Here is a 24,967-nt window from a genome sequence, read left to right as displayed (position 1 = left end):
AGGACATTGCTATTATAATTACTGTAATTAGATTTAAACTTCCTAAGGTTTCTGTTCATTTTGAAAACCTCTTTTTTTTTTTTTTTTTTTTTTTTTTAGACGGACAGTATGAAAAATGATTAAATTGACACTAACATTGCTAATATTTGTTCCTCTTTCAGATTGACTCTTCTATTTATTTTACTTTTTATTTTCTAACCAAAACTAAGTGTTATAGATTTTGCAGGAATGGATTTGTTTACTGTATGTCATGGTGTTCACCAAACAATCTATAGTGAACCAAAAACTCAGCTAAGGTGTTATACTTTGGGTATTTAGATAGCTCGAAGCCATCGCAACAATGAGAGTCGCTAATGACACTTTCTGAAAGGCAAATCTCGAAATGTTGGGTTCTGCCACGTGTTTAATACACATAATGGGCTCTGGCAAGTCCCAGGGTATCCCTGGATGTGCCCTGAGCCTGCGGGCCCTTACATCATTGTGTCAGCCAATCGCCTTACCGTTTTACATTGTTTAGTCAACCAGCCTGCCATTTGCATCAACCCATATCCTAACCACCACCCCGGAGCAGCACTTAATAAAATTAACAGGTATTGTGCGACACATTGTAAAGCAGCAGAGCCAGTTTCATTTTTCTCTGTGGGGAGAACGCTGTGTGAGACTCCAGGGACGTGTGGGCAGTAAAACAGATATTTTATGTGTTCCTTAGCCTCAGTAGTTGTTTATTAAAGGTTTTGTAACTTTGTAGCTCACTCTCGGCCTGATGTATACATATACATATACATATGTTTTTGCTTTTTCCTCTCTAATCGCATCACGTCTACGTTTTAAATTCTCGATGAAAATAGAATCAGTTTATTTTTATTGCACAACTTGGTGTTTCCCTAATCCAATTTAAATGGCATATCGCAAATAAAATGGTACAACTTCATGCGGGCAGTGGCGTATAAATAGGGCAATAGAAATTAAATAACCACATGCTTGAAATTTGCAGTCATATGCCCAGGGTCCTGTGTGAATGATTTCTGTATTTCGGCCACTACAGAGCCCTGACACTTCAATGCTATCTTTATAAAAACAAATTAGACTCATATGCTTTTCCCCTTGTGATTATTGGAGATAAATGCACATCGAATCATCAAAAATTGTCTTCGCTTTTCATTTTCTAACAATCTAACAATGTTAAAGATGCACTGATTAATTGATTTAAAATGGCTTTTAGCAGAGATGAGAAATCCTCTTGTTTTTCGCAGCCCCCTTTAGCTCATAAAAGAGGTCCGCCGGTCCGTAAAGAGGTAGATTCGGGTTATCCCATAACGATCCCTTTCTTTCTGTTCATGGGCCTTTGAAAATTGATCTTGGGCAGGAAAATTACTAGTTTCTCAAGGTTACTAGGTGAAATGAGTGTCTCTGCAGAGGTACGGCAGTAGTGCAAGTGATTTCAAAGTATTATCACTCGGAACAAACAACACTTTACATTTTTGTCACGGTGGTACTTTAGCAAAAATCCCAACATGCTTAGGAGGAATTATATCGTTTGCATGTCATTTTTACATTAATGTATTCAATTAGTACCTTCCTCTTGGTTTCACATTATCTTAAACTGTACTGATTTCACCGAAGAACCATTACACTGGCTTCAACAAACTATAATTCGAATGTATTTTTCTTTCTGTCATACCCACTACAGGAAGATTGTAACACCTAGAAAATGTACAGTTAAAAATGTATTTCAACTAACTAATAAACGCATGCATACATAAAACAATATTTCTGGTATAACCGTTGGAATGTTTTCGAGCTGGTTATAATTGTTTGAGGGCATTCAACTAAAGCCCCAGTTCAACAACAACGGTGGCAGTGTGAGGTCGCCCATCACGACATGAGAGCTTTAATCAGATTGGATGTTGTGCTCGTTTAGTTACATTTCAGCTCCCTGATTGTAATGTTGTGATTACATTTCTGAGCTTCACGCTTTTCCCCCCTCTAGAACTCGGAGGTCTAGAACTCTTAAAGACTCGATTAGACGGTCCATATTGTTCCACAAACAAAACCGAAAAAACAAACACTTTTTTGCAGTCCCTCTTTTCCCAGAGTCCGCAGCTTTTGGTCCAAAAAGTTTCATTACATTCAAGCCTCTTTCTTTTTGCTGAGATCTTTGCAATTGTGCAGATAAACTAAAGAACATCTGCCAGAATACGCCAGTGTGGCTTTCATGGACAAGTCGGGGCATTTTTAGGCACATGACATAATTTTGGTTTGTCTAAAGGGCAAGCATTGCATTAACATGATGCAGTGAAGTATAACTAAGCTACGCTAGTGGCTATGCAAAATTTGAAATCAGCTTGAGACTCCGACATAAAAGATAATTGCCCGGCATACATTTTTACATCTCCGAAAGAGAAATTCGCTGTGACTCTGAGTTACAAAGACGGCACCTGAAGGAGATTGAGTCTAAAAAGAGTTTATTGTAACAGTGGCATGAGACTTTCTTCTGCACAAAGTAACTGTATCCTTTATATTTATTTTGGTTATAGAAGCTTAAACCACAGAAATTCCCTTTTTAAAATGATAACAATCCATATTGTGACTGAGAGATGTGTATCATATTCAAGCCGGCACAGTTGGGAAGAATTGTCTGTGTGGCAGAGACAATTTATAATGGGCAAGAGGGCTGAGAAATTGCCTCTTTTTGGTAATACCCTCAGAAGGACTGATTCATGCAGCAAACCAGACCAATATATGTCATTGTATGCTTCAGGAATAAAGCTATATCCCATTCGACAGCTTATGTGTCCCGATATACTGGATAAAGATGGTTTATCATCACAAGGATGGAGAAATGCATGTGATCTTGCCTCGAAGGGGATGAAATCAGCATGCTTTCAGAGCCAGTTAAAAGATTACATCCCATGCTTGTGTAGCCACTGTCCTGCGGGGTTAGCACCTCCAATCAAGATGCTAGATATCACTCTGCATGTGGCAAGAGCTGGCTATGGTGAAATTAAGTAAATACACCTGACCAAGAAAGGCTAAATGGTAAGACTCTCTTTCCCGAGGGAGCTAGCACTGACCTCGATGCCTCTTGCCTGGTGTTACGACTGGACACGTCTTCATCTGCGTGTACGAGCTGCGGGAGACAGGAATCCGTCTCCCAGTCAGCGTCAAATCAGAAATCTCGGGATCCAGCGGTAAGCTAAGAATGACTAAACTGTAAGGAGAAATGCCCTGCAATTTAGTTTTCCTAGCTTAAAAAAATATATATAAAAGTCATAAGAGACTTAAAAATGAATGTACAAATACAGACCATTCATTGCACAATCAATTAGATTGATAAACATGCCCCGTCAACATTAACGACATTTACAAAAGAAAAGAAGAAAATCATTTGGAGTCTGAATTTGTAATTTCCTAAACTATAATTAACTAATGGAAATACCTTTTGAAAAACAGGTTGAAAATTTTGTTTTAATTATTGGACATCCATAGCGAAATACAATTTACATTAATGAGAATAAGCACATAATACGTATTTTATCCGGGACATCTGAAACGATTAAATAATGGCATTGGCAAGCATGCATAGAACAAAGAAAAATGGAAGTAATGTCTTTTTAATTACTAATGGATGTCCCAATTGTTGCATATTTGATTTTTTTTTCTTTCTCAAATCTAATAAAGCAGATAATATTCATCATCTGTCCATTTAATAGATGATCTGATTAGGCATATCCAGTATATCTACTTAGAGAAAGTGGTTATTCACCACATAAAGCTTTTAAAATTGCCGGTTTATTTGAAGATTGGTTACAAAGGAAGATTCCCTTTTGATCTCTCTTTAATGCCCTGTCATATTTGCTCATAAAGAGATTTAAGCTGGAGGTTCTTGAGACAGAGATTTGTTGTGCAGTTGCGTTGTGTATAACAAGTGTCATGAGCGTTTGCTCGTAACGCAGACTTGGGTTGTCTCAACAAAGTGGCTCTGCTTAATAAAAGGCAGAGGCCATGGGCGAACCCGGAGCTGAAACGCTTGGCCACCGACCCGATGTTTATTCAGGACTGGGGCGTTGGTGGTCATGTGACACCAGTCTGACGGGCTCTGGAGGGCTGTGTTGAATAAAGTCTGGACAGAGAAGAGACTCGGAGAAGTGTATAGGGGTTGGAGGCGCCGGGCATAGGTGTGGTGAAGTCCCAATTGATGTGGTACGCAGATCCTTGTGTACCCAAGTATGAGACCTTTACATCTGGTTTAGACGCAACCTCACAGCGAAGCAACGCCCAAATGACAGCAGGAATATATGCTTCTCTTGCAGCAGATACTAAAAGTGCCCCAGCACCCTGTTGACTCGATCCAGCCATTCTGTTGAATTGAAATACTAAAAGGTGTGTACAGTGTTTATTCTCATTGTTCTGCAGATGACACACAACACGGGTTTGGTGCGATAAAATGGGAACCGCTGGGGCAAATTAATCCCGACTAAGACCGCAACTGACTTCCTCTGCTTATAGCAACGTGGAGCCACTTCCCTGATTGTGAATACCTGTCAGGTTTATTTATTGCCACGGCTCGAATTATCTGGTATTCTTTGTACGTTCCCCAGTTGTCCGCCAGGCCTGGAAACACAGGCCGTCATAGTACGGTGTTTAAATTGCACTCATTCGGATAAGGCACTCTCTACTCGTTGTGCGTATATTGTGTTCCCAGAGATAATTATTGGGCAGAGACAAATGTCTTAAAATTCACGATACTTTCAGGATTAATCATGTCTAAGGAAAAGGGAGAGGGGAAAAAAAAAAAGACGGAGGACTCCTATTTCGCGGAATGTTATTGTAATGATTTTTTATTGCTTTAGACCCTCGAACGGTACAGGTTAAAAATTAGGTCGAGGAATGATGAGTCGGCCTCTAAATTGGCAGATGGAAACATCCATTTCTCTCCTAATTAGAAGGCCCATAACTGGGAGGAATGACAGAGTTCAACTGTGCAATGTACTGCCTGCCAGGTCCCATAGAGCTCGCTTTATAAAATGCTCTTTAATTCAGGAGCACAATATCATTAACTTTGTAAGTGGATGAACACAATGGACAAGCAATTTAATTAACTTCTACCATTGGATGTTGGAGGGGAGACAAAATGAAATTAATGCACAATATTTCCCAGAGAAGCGGCCAACCTTGGGAGAGCGCGGGATTGTTGGCAGGTCAGGCGCAGGCACTGGTTTGTCCAATTATTCCTTGTTTAGGCCCATCCATAATATTTTTAAAAGAAAATAAAATCAGTAGTTTGTAGATCAATCATCCCGCGCTGTCACTGGAGTTCAGGGGATTGTAAACGAATGAGCATGGCGGCCCGCAGTGCGTCCGCACTGCGCTGCGATACCCAATTCGGTCGGCATGCGCTCCGGATAATTCGGTGCTTTGACGGCGTTTTCTGCTTTTGTTTCTGCCCAATTTTTAGAAAGGAAATGTATTTACAAATGGCAATCTACCCACACTTAAGATACTACAGTGATAACGCCAATACATTACTCTTATTCTGTAATCCTAGATCTCAAACATCTGAGAATCATACCTTCCAACACATTTGTTCGTGGTATATATAGACACATCATCCTTATCATTTTGGGCTCCTGATAATAACCCAGATAAAAATGACAGTTACACATTGCACAGTATGAATTGGTTACTAATACTGAGGGAGAACACTTAACAGAAGTCAACACAAGTTTAAAAGACGTGAAACACAACCAGAGTGATACTTTTGTGTTCGTTTTTCAGTCCCGAGGTATAAACATGTCAAATTGACAAGGCCTCATGCAAAGCAACAATAGCTGTTTTAGTGACACGTACCCTGACAGATAAGACCTCATTCAGGAAATGATAAATAGCTCACCATTTAGCTTGTTTGCAAATAACAAAGTGACAGAATAACTTTTAATGAGAGTTTTGTCTGTGTATCCAGTCATTCTTTCCACCTTGAATGAATAATAGACACTGTAGCTCAATACTCAGAATACTTAATCAATTGAACTATGAACACGGTTGGCAAACACATACTAGAATACTGTTGAGCTTCCCTATCTGTTTTTCGCTGCTGAAAGCGGCGTCTCTATTGATGGTTTTTCTCTGCTAGATGTTTTCATTGCAGCGAATGACAAACATCCTGTTTGTGGAGTACAGGGAATTTTCTCTGAAGACAACCCTTATGTTTAGTTCTTGAATAATAAGTGGTATCTTAAAGAAAAAACGCACTACAGTGGTACTTTGTGTAAATAAAACGCTTGATTTATTTTCACTTTCATTAATTTGCTATACCGTGCTAGTTTCCCACATTGTTCTTTCGTTTTTCACTTTAGGTTTTTGTCAGTTGTTTGAAAGTTTAAATATATCACATTTTACTGTTGTTGCATGGTTTATAAGACTTTTTGAGAACTTTAATGAAAGTAATCATCTGGACAAATGTTTCTGAATAATTGTTTTTCTTTTTGTTTGTATACATTGAAATTTGAAGTGTAAAACTGTCAATTTAACTGAAGTTACACATTGTTTTTTAAATGAATGTAATTATCTGAGAACTCTCCACTGATTCTTATTCACATCTAAATATCTAATATTATCTAATATTTTTTAAGAATGCTCAACATATACTTTAATTTGTTTTTCCATTTGGTAAACATTGCCTACTCTGGGTGTAATCATTGAGCAATTTAAATCCACCATTTGATAGGATGTAAATACGTTTTTAAGGACTTTAAAATTGTTCATAAATAAAGAGTCGCATTAATTCATGTTGAAAATAAAGATAGGTTACGGAGTTATTAGATCTTCAGTCGTGAGTTCCTTGCATATCTGTTCCACATGTTTTTCACAGCTTGCACGTTTCAGTTTCACCGAAATGTGTTTTTATTAACTAGAAGAAAAACAACCAGACAGAACCGCTTCTGGCGCAAACGGAGTGTGATCGAGTTGGCCTATGATGTCTACAATTAAACATGGTTGGGCCCATGAAAATGTATCCGTTACTGCTCGGAGGGTAACGAACTTCCTGCTCAGTTAAACTCGGGTCATTCTACTGCTGAAAAATTATTACTTTTATGTTTGGTTTATGGCTCATTTTTCAAATTAAATGCAGAAAATCCATTTAAAGGTCAGAGGATCTATACTTCGCTCATGTCTGCTGGATGCTGTGGGGTCTAATTACTGTACAGATCCAATAGACCAAGTTGTGGACAAAAAAAAAAAAAAAAAATCCTCTTTGCGCTGATTTCTTTTTTTTTAATTACTTCAGATTTTTTTGGTATTCATTCAAACAGTATATTCTCATACAAGGTAACATTTAAAGGTCAAAAAGCTGCCCTATGGAAAAAGTTTTAAATATTAATACTTAGATGTCAGTTTCTATGTGTGTTTTCAAATCCCGCGACGCTTTTGCAAAGTACTGTGTTCTGGGTCGCCGTTTTATAAATATGTAAATGTGTCCATCTTGAGAACGGAAATCAAGCTCGTAGAAACTGAGAGACGTCAGACTGACGGCCAGTGTCCTTTCTGCCCCGGTTTGAGTTAAAGTGCAGGTCCTCTGAACTTGTCCTCGCACAAGACAACGCCAGTCTAAGTCCGCTGACGTTTCTCTGTAGCAGTTAGCTTTAAGTTCTCATGTCAGACAAATTTGGATGTTTTAATTCCTGAAATATCACGGATGTTTTTGAAATTCGACAACAGATATGACCATGCCGACGTGACCTGGAAGTACTAAAGCTTAAATCTTGCCAATGAAAATGCCTTTTGACCTGCGAATCCGGTCTCTGTTTTGTTCTAGATTTGTTCTAAAGTTCTAGAATCTAAATAGAGTTCTGAATATAACTTCCACTCATATATAACCTCTCTAAATGGGAGAAACATCAATAACACATATTTGGTCTTTATCCGACAAAATCCCAAATGTAAATGGTTCTCTTTCATTACAGCTGGCTAGATAGACTCCCGATAAGATAATGTTGCCAAAATAACTAATAAAAATCCCGCCTTTATTGCACGGTTATTGTCTTTCTGTCTACAATTACTGTAATTACTCATTCTCTACCTCCTCCAGGCTGGAGTGCAGCAGTTAATAGAGTGCATTTTACTAATGGAAAATTAAGTAGCACTTGTGACAGTTTGGTTTATAAATATGTAAAATATACTTTTAATTATTTCAAGTGAATCTGGCAGGTAATCAATAAAGTCAGACGTGACAAACATACGCTTGACATTCGCTATTGTAAAGAGACTGGTAAAAGATAAGCACTTCCTGTCAGCAGAGACCCACTCTAATTAATATTTTGAGCTTGTCATGTCTAATGACAAATGGATTAATTGCACCATACTAATATAATAGGCTCCACATGGAGAAAGAGAGAGGGGGGAAAAAACTGAGTTAGTTTGAACTCTGACATTAAATATTTATTAGAGGTTAAGTATAGATTTTATGACTGCATAGATAGCTACTTAGCTGCAATTGTTTATCTTTTTTTTTTAAACAATTAATTGCAATTTGTTTAAAGTAATCATATAAATCGCATTTGGCTCAATTACCTTCCCTGAGGTAATGGAACAATCAGTCAGTAAGCTTCTTAAAAACACAGTATTGGTGATGTCATAGCGCCAATGGGTGGCTGTGGGTCAATATACCTTTGTCTCCAGGCAGGCTAAATCCCTGCAAGGTAATGTTCCTCATCATATATCGTCTTAACAATGCAGAAGTGCATTTGTGTGTGTATCCCTAAACCTTTTTACACGTCGTTTAGGGATTGGTTGGCCAGGAGAATAGGTTTGTTCTCCGTGAACCAAACGATACGTGCGAGTTGAACTTCTTGGTTTGTGATTAGTACTTCCTGGAACTAGAGTAACATGCTTCGATCAGGAATTATGTTTAAAGACCTATGAGAGATGCAGACCTAGATCTGAATCTGACGCAGTACACCCATTTTAAACACAGCCTGTATGTGACCGAACCTCACAGACTGATCCAGATAAGAAGCTCGAGGAGTAAAGGAGTGACATTCTGTTGCAATTCTGGAAAAAGCACAAGGTGATGTCACACCAGGAAGCACGGCACAGTTAAGCAAACATTTAATGAAACAACTAAAGATAAGCCACATTTATACTTCTATATACATCATTCACATTTTTTTCTCAGTTGTTACCAACTATTATACATGGAGTATAATTTGTTTAATTTTAAAACCTAATGTTTAAAATATGTCCACGCTTGTACAGTTTTGAGCGAATTTCACACACAAGATTAACCTCTCTGTAGGAAAGACAATAACAAACCAAAACAAACAATAAAATGTGTGTTTTTTTTTCTTATCGGCAGTCCTTCTGTACTTGGAAGTTAACCTTGAGTCTCTTAACGGGCCGTCTTCCTTGATTTTTCCGCCTTCAAAAGGAGGGGAGAGGAAAAAAAAATGGAGCAGTCTGTTTGGGTCACAAGAAAGTGTTCTCATCAATTAAATGCATGACAGTATTTTCCGTTGGATGAACTTATATGTCAAGGAGATGGGCAGGACCTCATGTTTGTGCTTTTGACAAATCAGCAAATGTTTAATCTCAAGATGTGCTACTTCTCATAAATAATGCAGTGATCACTGAGCCAAAACTCTGTCTGCCAAGAGGGCGTCTCTGACACAAAGAAAATGACAAAATAGAACTAAATCCTTTCCCACTGAGATCAGGGCTGTTTTTTTCTTCCTCCCTTCTTCTTCTCCCCCCTCCCTGCTATTTTCTGTAAGGATTTATGCACTTAATCATTCTACGCCTGTTAAACTACCTGTGAAAATCTAAATCTGTATCATATGCTGTGAGAAATAATATTGAGGGACTGCGGCGACGTCTCGGCTGGTGCCTGGCGCGCGCGGTGAATTAACCCAGAACTGTCAACCTCCCTTTAAGATGGCGAGCAAGCCGGGAAAGGAGAATTTTTATTGCCTAGATCTTAAAAAGATTTTTTTTTTAAAACCAGCTATCGAACCGAATCAAATCCTCTGCAAGCTTTTTCTCACCGAATTCGTCCTTCTTTCTGTCCATCTAAATTCAGTTGCTCTGACTGACTGAAAGAATCAAGAGGCAAAAAACAATTTGTGAATAAATCTGCCTTTTATTCACTTTTATTCAGTATAATACTAAAAGGGCAGGGTATGATAAAAGGGCATATTCGTTAGCAGTCTATTAACTGTACAATGAGGTGGTATCCAGTTATAGGGCTCACCTGGTAAAATCTCATTTCTGGCCCCTTCAGAGAAAGAATAACTTGGGTAAAAGTGAAGTGGTAGTTAGGTTCGAGCAAAGACCTCTGAATGAGATCTCGGAGTCCAAACAGACATCTGGGACCAGTTGTAGTTACAAGATAAAGCTTGAGTAAGACCGTATCATTCATACCAATTATGTATTCATTGGAAAAGTGTTTCTAGCAGTGATAGCGATTCAGCACTCGCGACACGCTGTTGAAGGAGATGTTAACAGCACTCGGTTCCCTGGCGTCGGCGGCCCGGAGACGTAATTGTCATGTCAGCTGCTCCTGCGCAGTCTTCTCTCAGAGTGTGCTTTTCATTAGAGCTTAAACGAGGTAAATGCCCTTTATCGCTGGAAAAGTATTTCCCCTTGGTTTTAAATTCCAATGCCAAAAAAAACTTGTAAATGGCGGGGAAGGTTTCAAGGCTTGTCTAATACTGTAATTGAGCATGTTCTCCCTTTTTTTTTTTTTCTCTCCCCCAGGCACTAGGAAGTTGCTATTTTCTTCACGAGTCCTTGAAAAACATCCACCAGTTTGATTTTAAAGGTGAGGTGCTTTGTTACAGATGATTTCCTGATTGGAGAGGTGATGTAAGCACGCTTTTATATAACTCCCTCCTAATACTGTTGTGACCATTAATTTTCACCAGTCAACTAGGTATTCAATTTCCATATCTCCAAACTCCAAACAGATCTTTAAAGCAGCGTATGAAACATTTGGATTTGATATTTGTGTGTGTGGGTGTCTATTCAATAACTTAAGAAACCTCTACCAACACCATGACTATAACCTTTTGATTTCATCTTGGATATGTCATGTCACACTGGTTAATCATTAGCAGATTAAAATGCAACTGGTGTTCTAGTATGAAAAGTATTTCCCCCAGGTTCAAAAATAAAATGCCACTCTTTAAAGTGTCGAGGGTATCAAAATGATCAAAGTGATGGACAGTAGTTTAATACATTCTTGCATATGGAATAATGCATGTCCTCTCTGTACATTTTAAGTTAATGTGTGTGTATCAATACAATAATGTTGAAACCTAGTATATAATGAATATATAAAATATTGTTTCAAGTCATTCCTTTCCCCCCACTCTCTTTCTGTAATTATATGTAGAAATGATTAGACATTTAAGCTTGACTTATCATGGTCTTGTGTCAGAAGGCGAGTGACCCAGTAGCAAAACTAATTAAAACAGTGATAGAGATAGGAAGGGAAACGTCCCATTATAAGGTAGGTCATCCGAGTGAAGGACAGGAGGCTGAAGTGAGATGAGATGATGGCACCTTCAGCCTGGGAACTGGACTCTGTGGAGCTGTGAGGGGGGATTGGCACATTCTGCTTTGTTAGGGATGTTTTAGTGTGCCATAGTGTTACATTCTTTATTATGAAAGAAGTTTATGTATTACGTATGCATGCGTGTGTGTGTGTTTCCCTTTATTTTTAATCTTTAAGGGAACTTGCGACAAATGCACACACTTTGAGTGCTAGAGAATGCTGGGTGCTTTGAGCAAATGGTGACCCAAACTTAAGCACAGGTTACACTGGTATGCATTAAAATAATCCTGAGCCAATATTGGCACAAAGAAATATGTTTGCTTCGGCGAGCTGCTGCCGGGAGCCTTGTTAAAATCAGGTTTGGTGGATACAGCACAGTCCCCCCCACGTCTGACGATCCAACAGAAGGCCAGAAAGGGATCTGTTGCATGTGGTGTCAGGTTGAACGATGTGTTACCAGCCACCAGTAGATGGAGCAATTGCCAGAGGAAGTCCTGTTTGTGTTTAACAACCTGGGTCATGCAGTGCGTGTGAGATTTATTTGTACCTTGCACCTCCTTGGCTTTTTGAGATATTAAACCCATTGACAAAACTGGACTTTTGCAAATTGAAAAGTACATTGTGTTTTTTTTAATTTTTTTATTTGTGCTTGCTTTCCCAGCCAAGAAATACAAGAAGGTTGTTGGAAAAGAGATCTACTCAGACACGCTGGAAAGCACTCCGATGTTAGAGAAAGAGAAGTTCCCACAGGATTATTTTCCCGAGGTATGCCTTTCTGCCGTGATATATTGTGTTATAGATAGTCTGTTAGGTTATTCCTTCTCTTACAGCCTGAAAAAGCATCAATGTACCCTTAAGGAAAGTGAGACGGTAAGAGATTTCTGTACTGGGACTTCCTACCATGCATGACAGAAGGTAGAGTCCTGCATTATAGGACCTCGAGATCTTGTGATAAACCGGATCATTAATGTCGGTGGTGATTTTTGCGATGTATACATTACCAGTGGAAGACAAAAGCCAAATTCTGCTCACATGTATCAAGTTCTTTCCATGGTTGTGTTATTTGCAGACGCACATTCCTTTAGAGAATCACACATTTACTCATATAAATCACTTAATGGGCAGCTTGTTGGGATGATTAATACAAGAATAATTAGAATCGCCCCAGGCTGGCAGTTTATAATGAAACGCTTTCACAATAAGAGGAGGCTGCAGCCTGATTTGATCTCTGAAGCTTCTCGCCAGAACAGTTATCCTTTTGAGGGTTTGAGAGCAAGAACACAGCATTCAAGACATTGTACTGAAAACACACTTAATAAAGAAACGCCAGGGGCAGGAGGGGACACACTAACACGACGGGGAATAATATAGTATTGGGAAACGGAGAGTTGAATAAGAATATAATCATTGCATGACAACAGGTAAGTGGATTGAGTCATAATCAGACTGAATCAAAAAGACCAAAACTGGTTACAGATTTTGTTTTGGTTTTGCTTTTATGCATTTGATCATTTTAATTATTTCCTTTGTCCGTATAATGTATGTTTACTCTCAAAACCTGAACGCCAGGTTGATATGGATATATTTATCCGGATTGCCTCGAGAAAAGCCGAACTACAGAGCAAAATCAATGGACGTCTGCTTAGGAGTGTGATATACGGGACAGGGTCAGCTGACAAAACGGCATTCGTGACACGGTGGTATTCGGCGGCCGGCAGTTTGTGTAGGAGAGACACCCTTCCAAAGATTATTTGAAGACTATCAACCCAAGCCATGTTGACTCTCCATCTCCGTTACCATCCGTGCTTCCACAGATAATGGAGAAATACATGCAAAGATGATCCATATTGGTTCAAGAAATATCTCCCTTTCTATTTCCAGTTTCGCTTTCCGTTTTTTTTTTTTTTTTTTTAACTGCCATTTAAAGATGATCTAAAAGCAATTACATTGATTGAGGCATAATGCAATCCAAAATAATTACAACCCGCTGCGTAGAAAAAAAGAAAACTAACAAAACTTTTCACCGTGATTTATGCTCTCCCCTCCGCTGGGTTATGAATCTCGAATGATGCCTCTGGGAGCAGCACTCTAGATAATGTTAGGCCATTTAAAAAGAGCAGATTTGTGTAGTCTATCAGAGCCGAGTATTTTTTTAGCCCATAGTGAGAAATTGGTTGTTATCATAGATCACAGATACTGCTCAAACCTCTTATGAAAGATGAATTAATTTCACTAATGCTTTAATGCAAACCTTTCACGAGGAAGGCAGTCTGGCGATAACCTTTGCGAGGTCTCTCCTTTCTCAATGGTGATTTATGTTGTCTTTTAGTAGATGAAACTGCCTGTATTCGCCATCCATCTGCGGCCTAAAGGAATGCTATTAACAGGGAATCGGAGACGGGACTTAATACTGTTGCTTTGCAAATCCCACCTCTCTGTTTTGCATGTGTCGCGACAATATCAACACCCCGGGGCGGTGAAGCGGTTGTGGTCCACAGCTCGTGCCCGGAAAGCATTACGAGGTGTGGAAAATAAGGGGTGACGTGACAAATACAATCTGTTAACGTTTCTAAAGCTTAGTGATTGTCAGACGTTTGCGGAAGTAAAAATATAATACTGTGAGATCTCTCTGCGTCTAAAGATGGGCTGGGTGTAATCCATCAGTTTCACACACCGTCCATCAGAGTGCTTTTGTGATACTGTCATTTTGGGTGTAGAAGAACGAGCGTCAGATATTGACATTGTTGGTTAAACCATGGTAGACAGAGCTCCGAAAAGATGGAGAAACCTATGAGAGGTCACTTGTCCTTCCTCACACGATGCCAACTGACCAGTTGTTGTTCCTCACCTGTCTAACTTGGACATGTTCAGAAAAACCTTCCATGATTCCCGTGTCAGGAGAAATGAAAATGATTTGAATGGCGTCCAAGCCTCTTGTGTATTGTTGCGTTGCTGTGCTCTGCGGAGCTTTGTGGCCTGTGACTCGACTCGCACGCTGAGAAGTGTTTTCTGTGAGCCGACGTGTCGTACTGATAAGGGAGCCTGTTACTTTATGAACCTGCCCCGGTCCGTCCCCTGGGATCCTGGCTGCCAAAACGACTAGCTATCTGGAAGACAGAACTCCTCCCCGTATTCAAAATCCTCCGAGACCTTGCGTTAGTTATATCTTGCAGTGGGGAATGTTAATTGAAAAGCAGTATAGAAACAAACTTGTGTTTTTAATGGTTTAGAGTGGCGGATTTACACAAAAAAAGTGAATTGAAAGCATATACTTAACCTTCAAGTGCCGTAGCATAGATATGTGTTTATAAATTATATTTTTCCAGAAAGGTAGGGGGAAAAACAAGATTCCACTTTTTGCTTTTTGTTTTTCATTTTCCTGGCTTTGGTTGAATAATTTCCGTTTCAAAACCGCTCTTTGCTTAGACCAAAATTGGAAACAAGTAAGTAAACTCAAGTAGTCTGCAAGAGGATACTGAGAAACATTAAAACGTACAAATAAAAACACCTGGCATGGCAAATTGAAAGGGCAGCTTCATGATGGGATTGGTAGGGAAAAGTCCTCCTCTAATTCAATTGAGAATACAAGTTTTGTCACAAGTGTGAGCAGTATTTAAATGCTCAGGTCAGAGAGAGTGTCAGAAAGACCAGCTGTGTCACTTTTTGTCATTCACGCTCCTTCCCTGCCTTGTGCCTTTCCTTTAAAACCCTGCTGTTCCTTTAAGAAGCCATTAATACAACCCAGTTTGGGCCACTTTAATCATTCTCTCACACTGGTCACTCCAATAAACCCCTGCTGGGTCACTTTTTAATTTGATACGGCCCCTCCTGAGAGAAATGATAGAATAGAGATAAATGGGGGGCCCTGCGTTGTACAAGATCAATCATGGTTTGTGTGTATTACTTATTACTCACAGTGCCTTCTGACACTAGCCCTGTGTAACCCCTGCTGCAGTCGGTGTTGTATAGTAGTCTCTGCACCCCTGGTATACAGCGGTTATTTATGGGGAGGTGGTCTTTCCGCTAGTATGCGAAAGGTCAGAGAAAAAATATCCCTCAGTCTGCTTGTGTTGTGACATTTGATATGAGTGAAACACACAATAGACAGGAACGCACTTTATGGACTGCTAGCTACCTTTAATGAAAAATCAATTTGACAGCTCCCCCCAACAGTCAACACACACACACACATATACACACACACACACACACACACACACACACACACACATATACACACACCCCCGTCGTCATTGCTAATGCCACGAACCTGATGCTGCATTGCGAAGTGCAGCTGGTGTCACATGATCGTCCTATTTGACCTTTAACGAAAGACCTCTCTCCGTTGACCCCTGACAGACTGATGCAGGTAGTGGGGGGGGTGAAAGAGCAACACCCACTGGAGACAGAGAGGAAATACAGGGGGGACAGACTCTGAACTGAAAAGGTATTTTAATGGCACCTTATTGGGATACACAAACATCTGGAGAGCTTTTGGAAATCTTCTTTAATGGCGTCCCACTTGGAGTCATAAGCAAACGATGACTACAGGACAGCGTTGCCATCTATCTTGAAAGCGCTTGAATAAATCAGGAGTGGTCAGATTTGGTTGTCTGAGGGAGGTGATAAATGCTAATGGCTTGATTGTGGATAATGTCTCTTTAAATTAAATTTCCCCACACTTTAATAAGAGGACTATCCTGAGAAATGCCGGCGCCGAGGCACGCCCCCTCCCTTATCCGATGTCAGGCGGACGCTGGGGTGGCGCTTCGTTATGAAGATTAATCCGCAAAACATTCTGCCCGGGATGAATATGGAAGTCTGTGACTTTCAATACATATTTACATAATATTTACAATAAATAAATATGCGTCCTGCCGCTTTTGTCGGGGGGTTTCAGAAGTTCAAATTGGTGTGTGTTTGTGGTGTATTTGTCTATGTAGTTATACATATACAAACACACACGCCAGCTCATGGACACACACAATGTTGTATCATTTTGCCACCGTGGAATGTAATAGCATTGAATATTGTCCATCAATAAAGAGTGCTTTTCATTTACATCTAGTTTAACAGTTACCTGTAGTTACAAAAACATGATACAATGTTTCTTGTTATTACACCCAGATGACAAAACCGTGATTAAACCTTTCATCTGTTACAGAAGATTACAGACCTGCTTGAGATCGGCTCTATAACAACAAGTTCTAATTGCCTGCATGTTTTCCGCAAGTCAATATGGATTAATTCAAGTATGCTAATGCAATTCATTTTGATTTACTTAATCTAACACTAATGCAGATTGAAGGATGTGAAATGTAATCAAATACCTTTGCGTGCTTTAATGTATACCAGAGTTTATTAATAAGTTTAGTCAATTTGTAATTATGTGGCCCTGAGCCTTAATCAGTTTATTCATCTCTCCAATTTTCTCTTCATTTGCAAAGTGGGATTTTTTTCTCCTTCTTTTAATTATTTTATACAATTATTTCATTAGGATTTACTTCTGAAATGATAAGGGCACTTTTCTTAAGTGTATATTAAGTTTTTAATTTGCATAGTTTATTTTTGATAACATTAGAAGTCTGGCATCTAACTACCCATTAAAGATGAAGAAGCAGAGGTACTGGTGTCGTTTTTTTGTACATGCTGTAAATTAAATCAATTATTTAATTATTTTTAATACTAGTACCCCCCCTGGGGGGGGACTAGTGATTTATCTGTTATATACTGTAGTCTATTTTTGGTTTTAAATAGTCAGCAATATGTAGTTGGGGCGATATGAGGGATTTATTTATTTTTAATTTATGATTTGGTCCGTAGAGGTGGGGATGGGTGTGTGTGTTTTAGAGTGTGTGGTTTTGTGTGAAATGTGCATTGTGTTGCTAATACGATGATTGGAATTGATTTATAAAGTTTATTTTCAATCTGAACCTGCCACCCTACCTGCCTTCATAATTTCCATCTCAACCCCGTTCTGTTTTTGTTTTTGTTTCCTTCCCAGTGCAAGTGGTCCAGAAAAGGCTTCATCAGGACACGGTGGTCCATGGCGGACTGGTAAGTTCACTTCTCCAGTTCGCTGGGCGTTCGAGAGTCTAGTAGCGCGTCTCCATTGACAGTCAGGAGTCTCTGTAGAGAGCAGGTTTGGGTCCACTCATACACTGTGCGCTGAATTGTTCTATTGGATTAGGCATAATCATATTAGTCCAGAAGTTGCATATGACAGATGACACAAGACATTACATGCAGTTGAACCTGCGTTTGATGAATATCAATGTTTTCTCCTCAGGAGAGGTAATTCAATATAAGGATGACATGAGAAGAAAGGGATAAACGGGTGAGGGAAGATAGAGAGCGGGGGGTTTGGGAGGCGAGAGGCTCGGAGGCAGATAGACGGAGTGGGATTAGGAAGCTGGGAGGCATTTTTTCAGCAGAAGCTTTTGCTGTTTAGCTGAAGTGGGTGACAATGCAGAGGGGCATGGGGGAACAAGGGACTGTCAATCACACCCTCCAGGACTTGATAGCGGTGGCATATTGTGATGAAGTGGCCGGACCCGAGTCAGTGAGGGGTTGTAACATGCAAAGGAGACGCAGACAACTGCTGTAACAAAGTAGACACTTAGCTTTTCTCTGGTGAAGATAAAATTGCACCATGACTTCAGACACATGAACTATGATTAAATCTCCTGCAATTAATTATTTATAAGCAATTTGAATAAAAACAAAGCATCTGTAGTATCATCAGTGCTCATTCAAAGTAAAGAACATAAACAATTACATTTATTTTCATGCAATATGTAGACAAAACGCTGTAAAAGATTCTGATATTTAGAATAATTTATTTTCAAAGCCTGTTTGTCTGTGTTAAAAATTTGTTATAACTTGTTTTGCTACTTTTAAAATAAAATAATTTTAAGTTAGGACCTCTTCTGCCTATAACGAACGCACTTCACTCATTGTAGACTTGAGCAATACTGACTCCAACCTTACTACAAAAACAAAAAAAGACAGTGAGGTGTTCCTCGATCAGAGAGGTGAATCTCAGTCCCTAGTTTTATCAGTAGGAATTGGATTCTGCAATTAAGGGGGGTATAAAGCCGTGAGTTATGGGGTTTCACTCCCGCGGAGGTTAATTTCCAGCCCAAGTCTAGGGTCATTTCAATGATGACTCACTGTGTGTGATGGTTGTTTTCTTGACAGTGCCTTTGACTTGGTGAACATTCATCTCTTCCACGATGCTTCCAATTTAATTGCTTGGGAAACCAGCCCATCTGTTTATTCGGGAACGCGGCAGAAAGCACTCAGTTACGTGCTAGATAGGTAAGCATTCTACCTTTCATATTTTCTACCTTTTCTTTTATGATTATTTCCTTTTTTCATTTCAAATACAAGTCTGCTAGCTTGTGTCAGGGGTCCCAATATTTTTTAAGTATTACTTTTATCATTTGACAGTATACCATTCCATGTTAAATAACTATTTGACACAATACATGCAATATATAGTAATTGGTTCTGACACCATTTTTGAGCATTAATAAGGTTCGTGAAGCAGGACCACATGTAATCTGCTCTGTTTAAGAAAAACAAGCAAGAAAAAAAAAAAAACTGTGACATGAAATAATAATGTACATCCTGATGGTCTAATGATTATGCACTTGATCAATGTTAGTGTGCATCCTGAATAGCTGAATTCAACAGATGTAACACAATGCTCCCATGTGTAGATGCCAAAGCTACTGCCCAGGGAATCTCTCTTTCTCTCTCTCTCTCTCTCGCGCTCACACACACACACACACACACACAGCGGTCAGTCTCGAAAGAGCTACAGTTTGTCAAGCACTGTGGGGAGAGAGACACCCCTTTTGGCTACACAATTAATTTCACGTACTCGAACGTGAAGGGAGAAATGTGCGAACTGTCTGTGTGGCGCCTGATCACAGATCGACTGCACATGCCTTCAGTCACAGATCCAAGGTGCAGTATGCATATGGGCTGCATATTTGATCAAGGTTTTTGACATATGAAATATTAGATGCTTTTTACAGTCCAAAGACCATAATTTTTCTCTCTCTCTGATTTCATTTGATGATCAGAAACTGCAGATTTAATGGAGAGGGGCGTGTGAGCATTTAAAAAAAAAAAAAATAGGTTACCTTTTTTCAGTTTTTTTTTTTATTAAGCCATAATTTATATAGATTTATGAATTTAAGTATTTTATTGTGCTCAAAAACTGGAAATACCACGTTCTCGGCGATTGTGTTGCCCTGCTTGCGGAAATACGGTTAAAACATTTAAACAAACACAAAATAATCCACACCTCCTGCAAAATATAGCAAATTACTACCTTGGAACCTCCAGCGAAGTGTGAGGTAATAGTCGGTGTATCTGTGTGTATATGTTGTTTTTATTTTACTTCTTGGTATATCATTAATGCTTGACAATGCCCGAGTTGTCAATATCGGCTTGTCTTGGAAACTTTACACCACGGCTCCGCTGTGAGGCCGCTTTTCGCACGAATCGCTCATTTGGAGAGAAGCAGCCAGCCGCAGATCCGGACCTCCGCCGTGAAGCTGCGGCCCGGCCCCACAATGGCACAGTTCTGTAGGAGCAGTGAATAATGGGCAAGCCCTTTCATCGGCGCTGCTAACCTTTTGGCAGCCACCAGCAAACACCATTCTGATCTGCTGATCGGGGAGGACAATACACTGGAGCTCGCTTTGAATGAGCCCTGCCACCAACAGTGTCCCCATTCACCAGGGTTTTGGGAACCATCTTTCGCCATTGTCTGCCCTCACTCCTTCCCGAAAAAAAGAAGAGTAGGAAAGGGGAAAGTGAGAATATCTATAGTGTAACCCCCCCCCGGCTCTAATCTCTCTTTAAAAGGGGTGTCGGGCTACATTTCCAGCTGAGCTACAGTAGCAATTTGGTGTTGGATAATCGCAGGCAAAAGAGGTTTCATGCTGTTTCTGGGAATCCCTCTTATCTGCATTGAACTAATAATGCAGATTTAGGGCCTTTGAAAGCAGATCTGATAAGTCTTTTCCTCCCGAGCCTTTAAACTGCTAAACAGTGTTTATCACCAAAGCGTTTCAAGGCCGGGGACAATGCTGAGAGGGAGCATAGTTTAGCCAGCTAAACTTTCATTCAGTCACATCTAAACAGATCTTTTTTTCCCCGTTTGTGTCTATTTTTATGAGACCAAATATTCTTCTGCTTAAAAGTCATTAATTGGACCTTTTTATTTTATTTTAGTGTGTGAAATAAAAATATGAACGTGAAAGAAGGAAATTGACATTGAGTTGTTTTTGTTTGATTTTCTCCTCTGTATTAGTTTTTAATTAAATGTAATAATTAAACTGAACAAAATACTTTTTAATGATCATGGTTGAGGTCTGAGTGCAGGTTGTCTTGGCTAATAGATTTATCTCTTTTAAAAAAATCCCTAAAATCTCAACAAAAAACCATGGCTTAATTTAGTAAAATGCCTTTAATTTGCTTAGTTATGCCAGGGGTTTGGGTTGTAAATAGACCCAGGAAGTGGTGTGCTAATTTAGAGCATCTTACTTTGAGACTTTTTAAAATCATCTAGCATAGTGAATAAATATATATATATTTTAAATATATTAAAGTAATTCTTTTGTTTGTTTGTTTTGTTTTATGTTTTTTTTCTCTCTCTCTCTCTCTTTCGCCCTTTTGAAAGTCCCTGGTCTAGTTCAACAGAAACATTTTTACATTACAACTGTGAAATCTTGGCATAAAGCAGCCCTTTGTCCCCCTCATTATTTTCTCACAAATATAGTCCATTGTCACATAGCTGAAGTTAATTTGATCAACATTCGGACATTTAACTTTTATGTTCAGTCAAAAGAGTTGTTTCATGCTCATTTTGGGCATTGAAAAGAGATGATTGCCAGAAAAATAATGTTACCATTAACAATTCAGAGCAATTAGTTTCCCAGGGAGAGTCGATGGGCTGCACAGACTCCACACAACAATTCTTTGTCATTTTATGGATGGTCATCAGTCAACTGTCAGCACGTTTCAAAGGCCGCTCCAATCTAAATGTTTCTCTTTAGGCTTTTCCCAGAACGCGCAGCTGAATGAGGGAAGAAAGGCGACTCAGTTTCCAGGCGATAGACGTGTTCGGCTGCGAGGAGCCCATAATAATGCGAGGTGCTCCCGAATCTGCTAGTTAATCTTATTGTTTGTTTGTTGGACGTTTCGCCGAGCGTCCGTCTTTCGGTGACGGCGGCGGTGTTTCCGATGGCCATTCGGGCGATATATTCCTGGGGCACAAACCGAGCAAACCTCCGGGAAGATACCTTCACTGTTTGAGCTAGGGCAGCGTTTCAAAGTGAATGTTTCCATTTGTTTGGGTTAGTTATCACTAAATGCCATTAAATGCCGAATTTGGATCATTTTCAAAGCCTCTGTTGAAGAGGGAATTAATGTCATGTAGGGTTGACTCTGTGAACTGGCTTTTCACCTTGGGGGGCCCAACACTGAGCTTGTAGACTTCGCCCTGACTTGACAGGCATCGCCGCCACTGCTTTCTTTGCTCTGTTTGCTCTCTAGGGTACTGGAAACTATTGTCATAACTGGGATAATGTTTTTATTCTTTTATTTTCTCTTTTCTTGGTGTGTGACCGTCCCCTGACTACATGTTCTGACACCAGGAGCAGTTATGTCTCATCAGCTTTGTATTTTTCTCAGATGAAACATTTGTTCTTGGGTTACCAAGTTGTCAAACACTTGTCTAAAGTGGCTGTGTGTTTTTAAATGATCTTAATACTTCATCTTTATGATTGCGGATGCGTTTATAGGTTTATAGGTACTTGTTGGAATCTGGAAAGTGTTTTTTTCTTTTTCTCTGTAGTCTGGTAACTGAATGAATATGTATGTATGTTTGTGTGACTTTTGTTCCACTGCTTCTTGTGGGATTTTTAATTATTATTATTATAGAGCTGTGAAAGTGTTTATGCCACAAGCCCCAAATCCTTTCACATTATCATAACAACCATTCGAATAGATAGTTGTTTGTTCGATGTAATTTAGCTGAAATGTCTTTAGCTGCATTACTGTCGTGTGGATTAAACACTCAGTACTCATTAGCAATCACTTGAGCTCTGTCTTATTCAAAATAATAATGTGTGTGTGTGTATATATATATATATATATATAACCATAAAACCCATCAAGCCTTTTACTATATTGTATTACGTGTACAAAATCCCAAGCATTACTGGATTTAAAGTGAACTGCTTTACTACTGACCTGTTATTCTGTCAGCCTTATGATCTAAACATAAAAATCTATAAATGTTGAAGCCTGGTACTTATTAGTTTACAAGGAAATAAAAATAAATTAACATTAAAATGGACATCTTCCAATTTGGGAAGCATCCGCTAAACGTATTACAGTGTAATGGGCAATTCAGACGGAGGTTATAAAATGAGTCCTCTCCTTCCTAATCTGCCGCAGCTGATGTAAATGGCAGGGTGTTAGTTTTAAGCATTGAGCATCCTTTCCTTTTATTAGCGCTATAAATTAGGTTTGGTTGTAATGAGGCTCGCAAATCTATAGCACATAAAATAAATGGTGCTGCGAGTCAGGTGGGGGGGGTCAGTGTGTGCCGGAATTATGTTCTGTAAATATCGGATATGAAAATGTCAGGTGAGGGTTATCGAGATCAAACCATTAACTAGTTTAATATGTACCATTTATTATTATTGTTATTATTGTCATCAGTATTGGTAGTATGGAAAATACATATAAAATCAATTGTTTGATATAACATCAGAGAAATAGTCATAACTTTATTTTGATTTTAGATTTTTTCTTTTCATTTACCTCAAAGTAGATGAGTTTAGAAGGATGCAATATATTGTCTATGCTATGGCTTTAATGCTTTTAAAGTTAATTGATAAAATTGCAAGATTAAGTTCCCATCCTGTAGTTTTACTTGTGCCTGATGAGGTTTCATTTCCGTGCGGTGTTATTAAATACTTTGCCCACTGTCTGTGTCCAGTAACCTTTCAACGACCTTCTCTGTCCCTGAGCTGGACTCCCCCTGACTCTGCGGTAGTCGGGTGGGGGGGCTCGGGGGCCACAGTGCCTGGCCCGTTTCATATGGAGAGTGTGAAAATGCTCCCGCTGTTTAACCCTATGAGGTCACATTGTAAGATTAGTGCTTTCCAATTTTCTCTCACCCTCTTCCTCTGATTGATGTCAATAATGAGAGTGTGTATGCTGGGCAGTGTGGGATTTAATATTGCATTTATTTATTATATACAGGAAAATAAACCAGTAGACCCCAGTGGTTTGTGAATTAATGAATCAATGAGTGAATCAGTGAAGGGATTGATTATTTCACGTGCAATCGATTTGTCCTTAATGTGTGCTGTTTGCAAATGTGTTGTATTGTATTGTGTAGGCAAATATCCTAATAGTAGCAGCAAAAGTATTAAACATGCTAAATTGCATAACCCAGGAATCCATTTCTACTGCAGCTCTCAATCCTGCGTAATTTGAATCAAAGGTGAATGATGTTGCAAACAGATTTAGACTTCATCTTCTCTCCTTGTGAAGCAGATGCGCCAAAGAAGATTAAGACAAGTGCGTCATCGATACCCCTCCAAAGATTATGCGGGAGGCCATAAATACCGCATGCTTTAGGAGTCGAGAAGCCGGGGAACAGAAAAAGGCGAGAAAACTGGAACGCAAAGCCGGGTTTAGGAATCGGCCTCCAGTGCATTGTGGTCCTGCCCAGTGGGAACCTGGGAGCAGGTCTCCACTGTGTTATAAATTATTCGCTGACCCCTGCTTTGTCTGTTCCCAGGAAGCCTGACGGATAGCTCCCCCCTCAATGAGAGCTGGTGTTTTGAAAACCCCCTTTTCAGGAGTGTCAAGCCACGATGGATTGGCCAGGGGAAGCATGTTTATAGACTGTGTAAAGAACTTTGTCTTTGTGTGGGAATGTTGGTGACACTGTTACAGTTTGCCTGAATGAACTGTGATGACGCGGCTAATAAGGCGTCCTGCTGGGCACCACCGCGGGGGCTCCGCAGACCTCCCACCTCAGCCCATTGAGGTCCAGCTCAGTGTGGCTAATTAACCAATTCTTCGGGCCTCACAAAAGGGGAGCAAAGTCAACTTTCACACCGCGGGGCGAGATAAGTGCTTTAGGAAATAATCGTGTAAACAGAATGTTACCTTCTGACCTGCAGCTGATACCTTGACTCGGGACAAAACCGCCGAGGCCATTGCATTAGACATGGCTATTAAAGGAATAAAGCAGTCGATTCCCTTCACAATGTGAGCTGGGAAATCTTGAGCTGTATCAGTGTGCCGCATGTCAACTGATCCCCTTATTGGTATCGGCAAGCCAACAATTTGCTTGCTGCTCTCGCTGAGCTT

General features: G+C 39.6%; 1 protein-coding gene across 5 annotated transcripts in view; it reads left to right on the top strand.

Moving 5' to 3' along the window:
• Positions 1–24,967, top strand: part of inpp5a (inositol polyphosphate-5-phosphatase A) — a 117,692-nt gene that overhangs the window by 58,250 nt on the left and 34,475 nt on the right. For all 5 annotated transcript variants that reach the window (XM_066693120.1, XM_066693123.1, XM_066693121.1 and 2 more), the window contains exons 5-8: positions 10,753–10,816; positions 12,213–12,316; positions 17,556–17,608; positions 18,752–18,871. In XM_066693120.1, the coding sequence (XP_066549217.1) occupies positions 10,753–10,816; positions 12,213–12,316; positions 17,556–17,608; positions 18,752–18,871 (341 nt within the window). The remainder of the gene's footprint in view (positions 1–10,752; positions 10,817–12,212; positions 12,317–17,555; positions 17,609–18,751; positions 18,872–24,967) is intronic.

The sequence above is a fragment of the Amia ocellicauda genome, chromosome 20 (assembly GCF_036373705.1).
Source record: "Amia ocellicauda isolate fAmiCal2 chromosome 20, fAmiCal2.hap1, whole genome shotgun sequence".
NCBI lineage: Eukaryota > Metazoa > Chordata > Actinopteri > Amiiformes > Amiidae > Amia > Amia ocellicauda.
The sequence above is the reverse complement of the archived record's forward strand: the minus strand, read 5'-3'. Positions and strand labels throughout refer to the sequence as shown.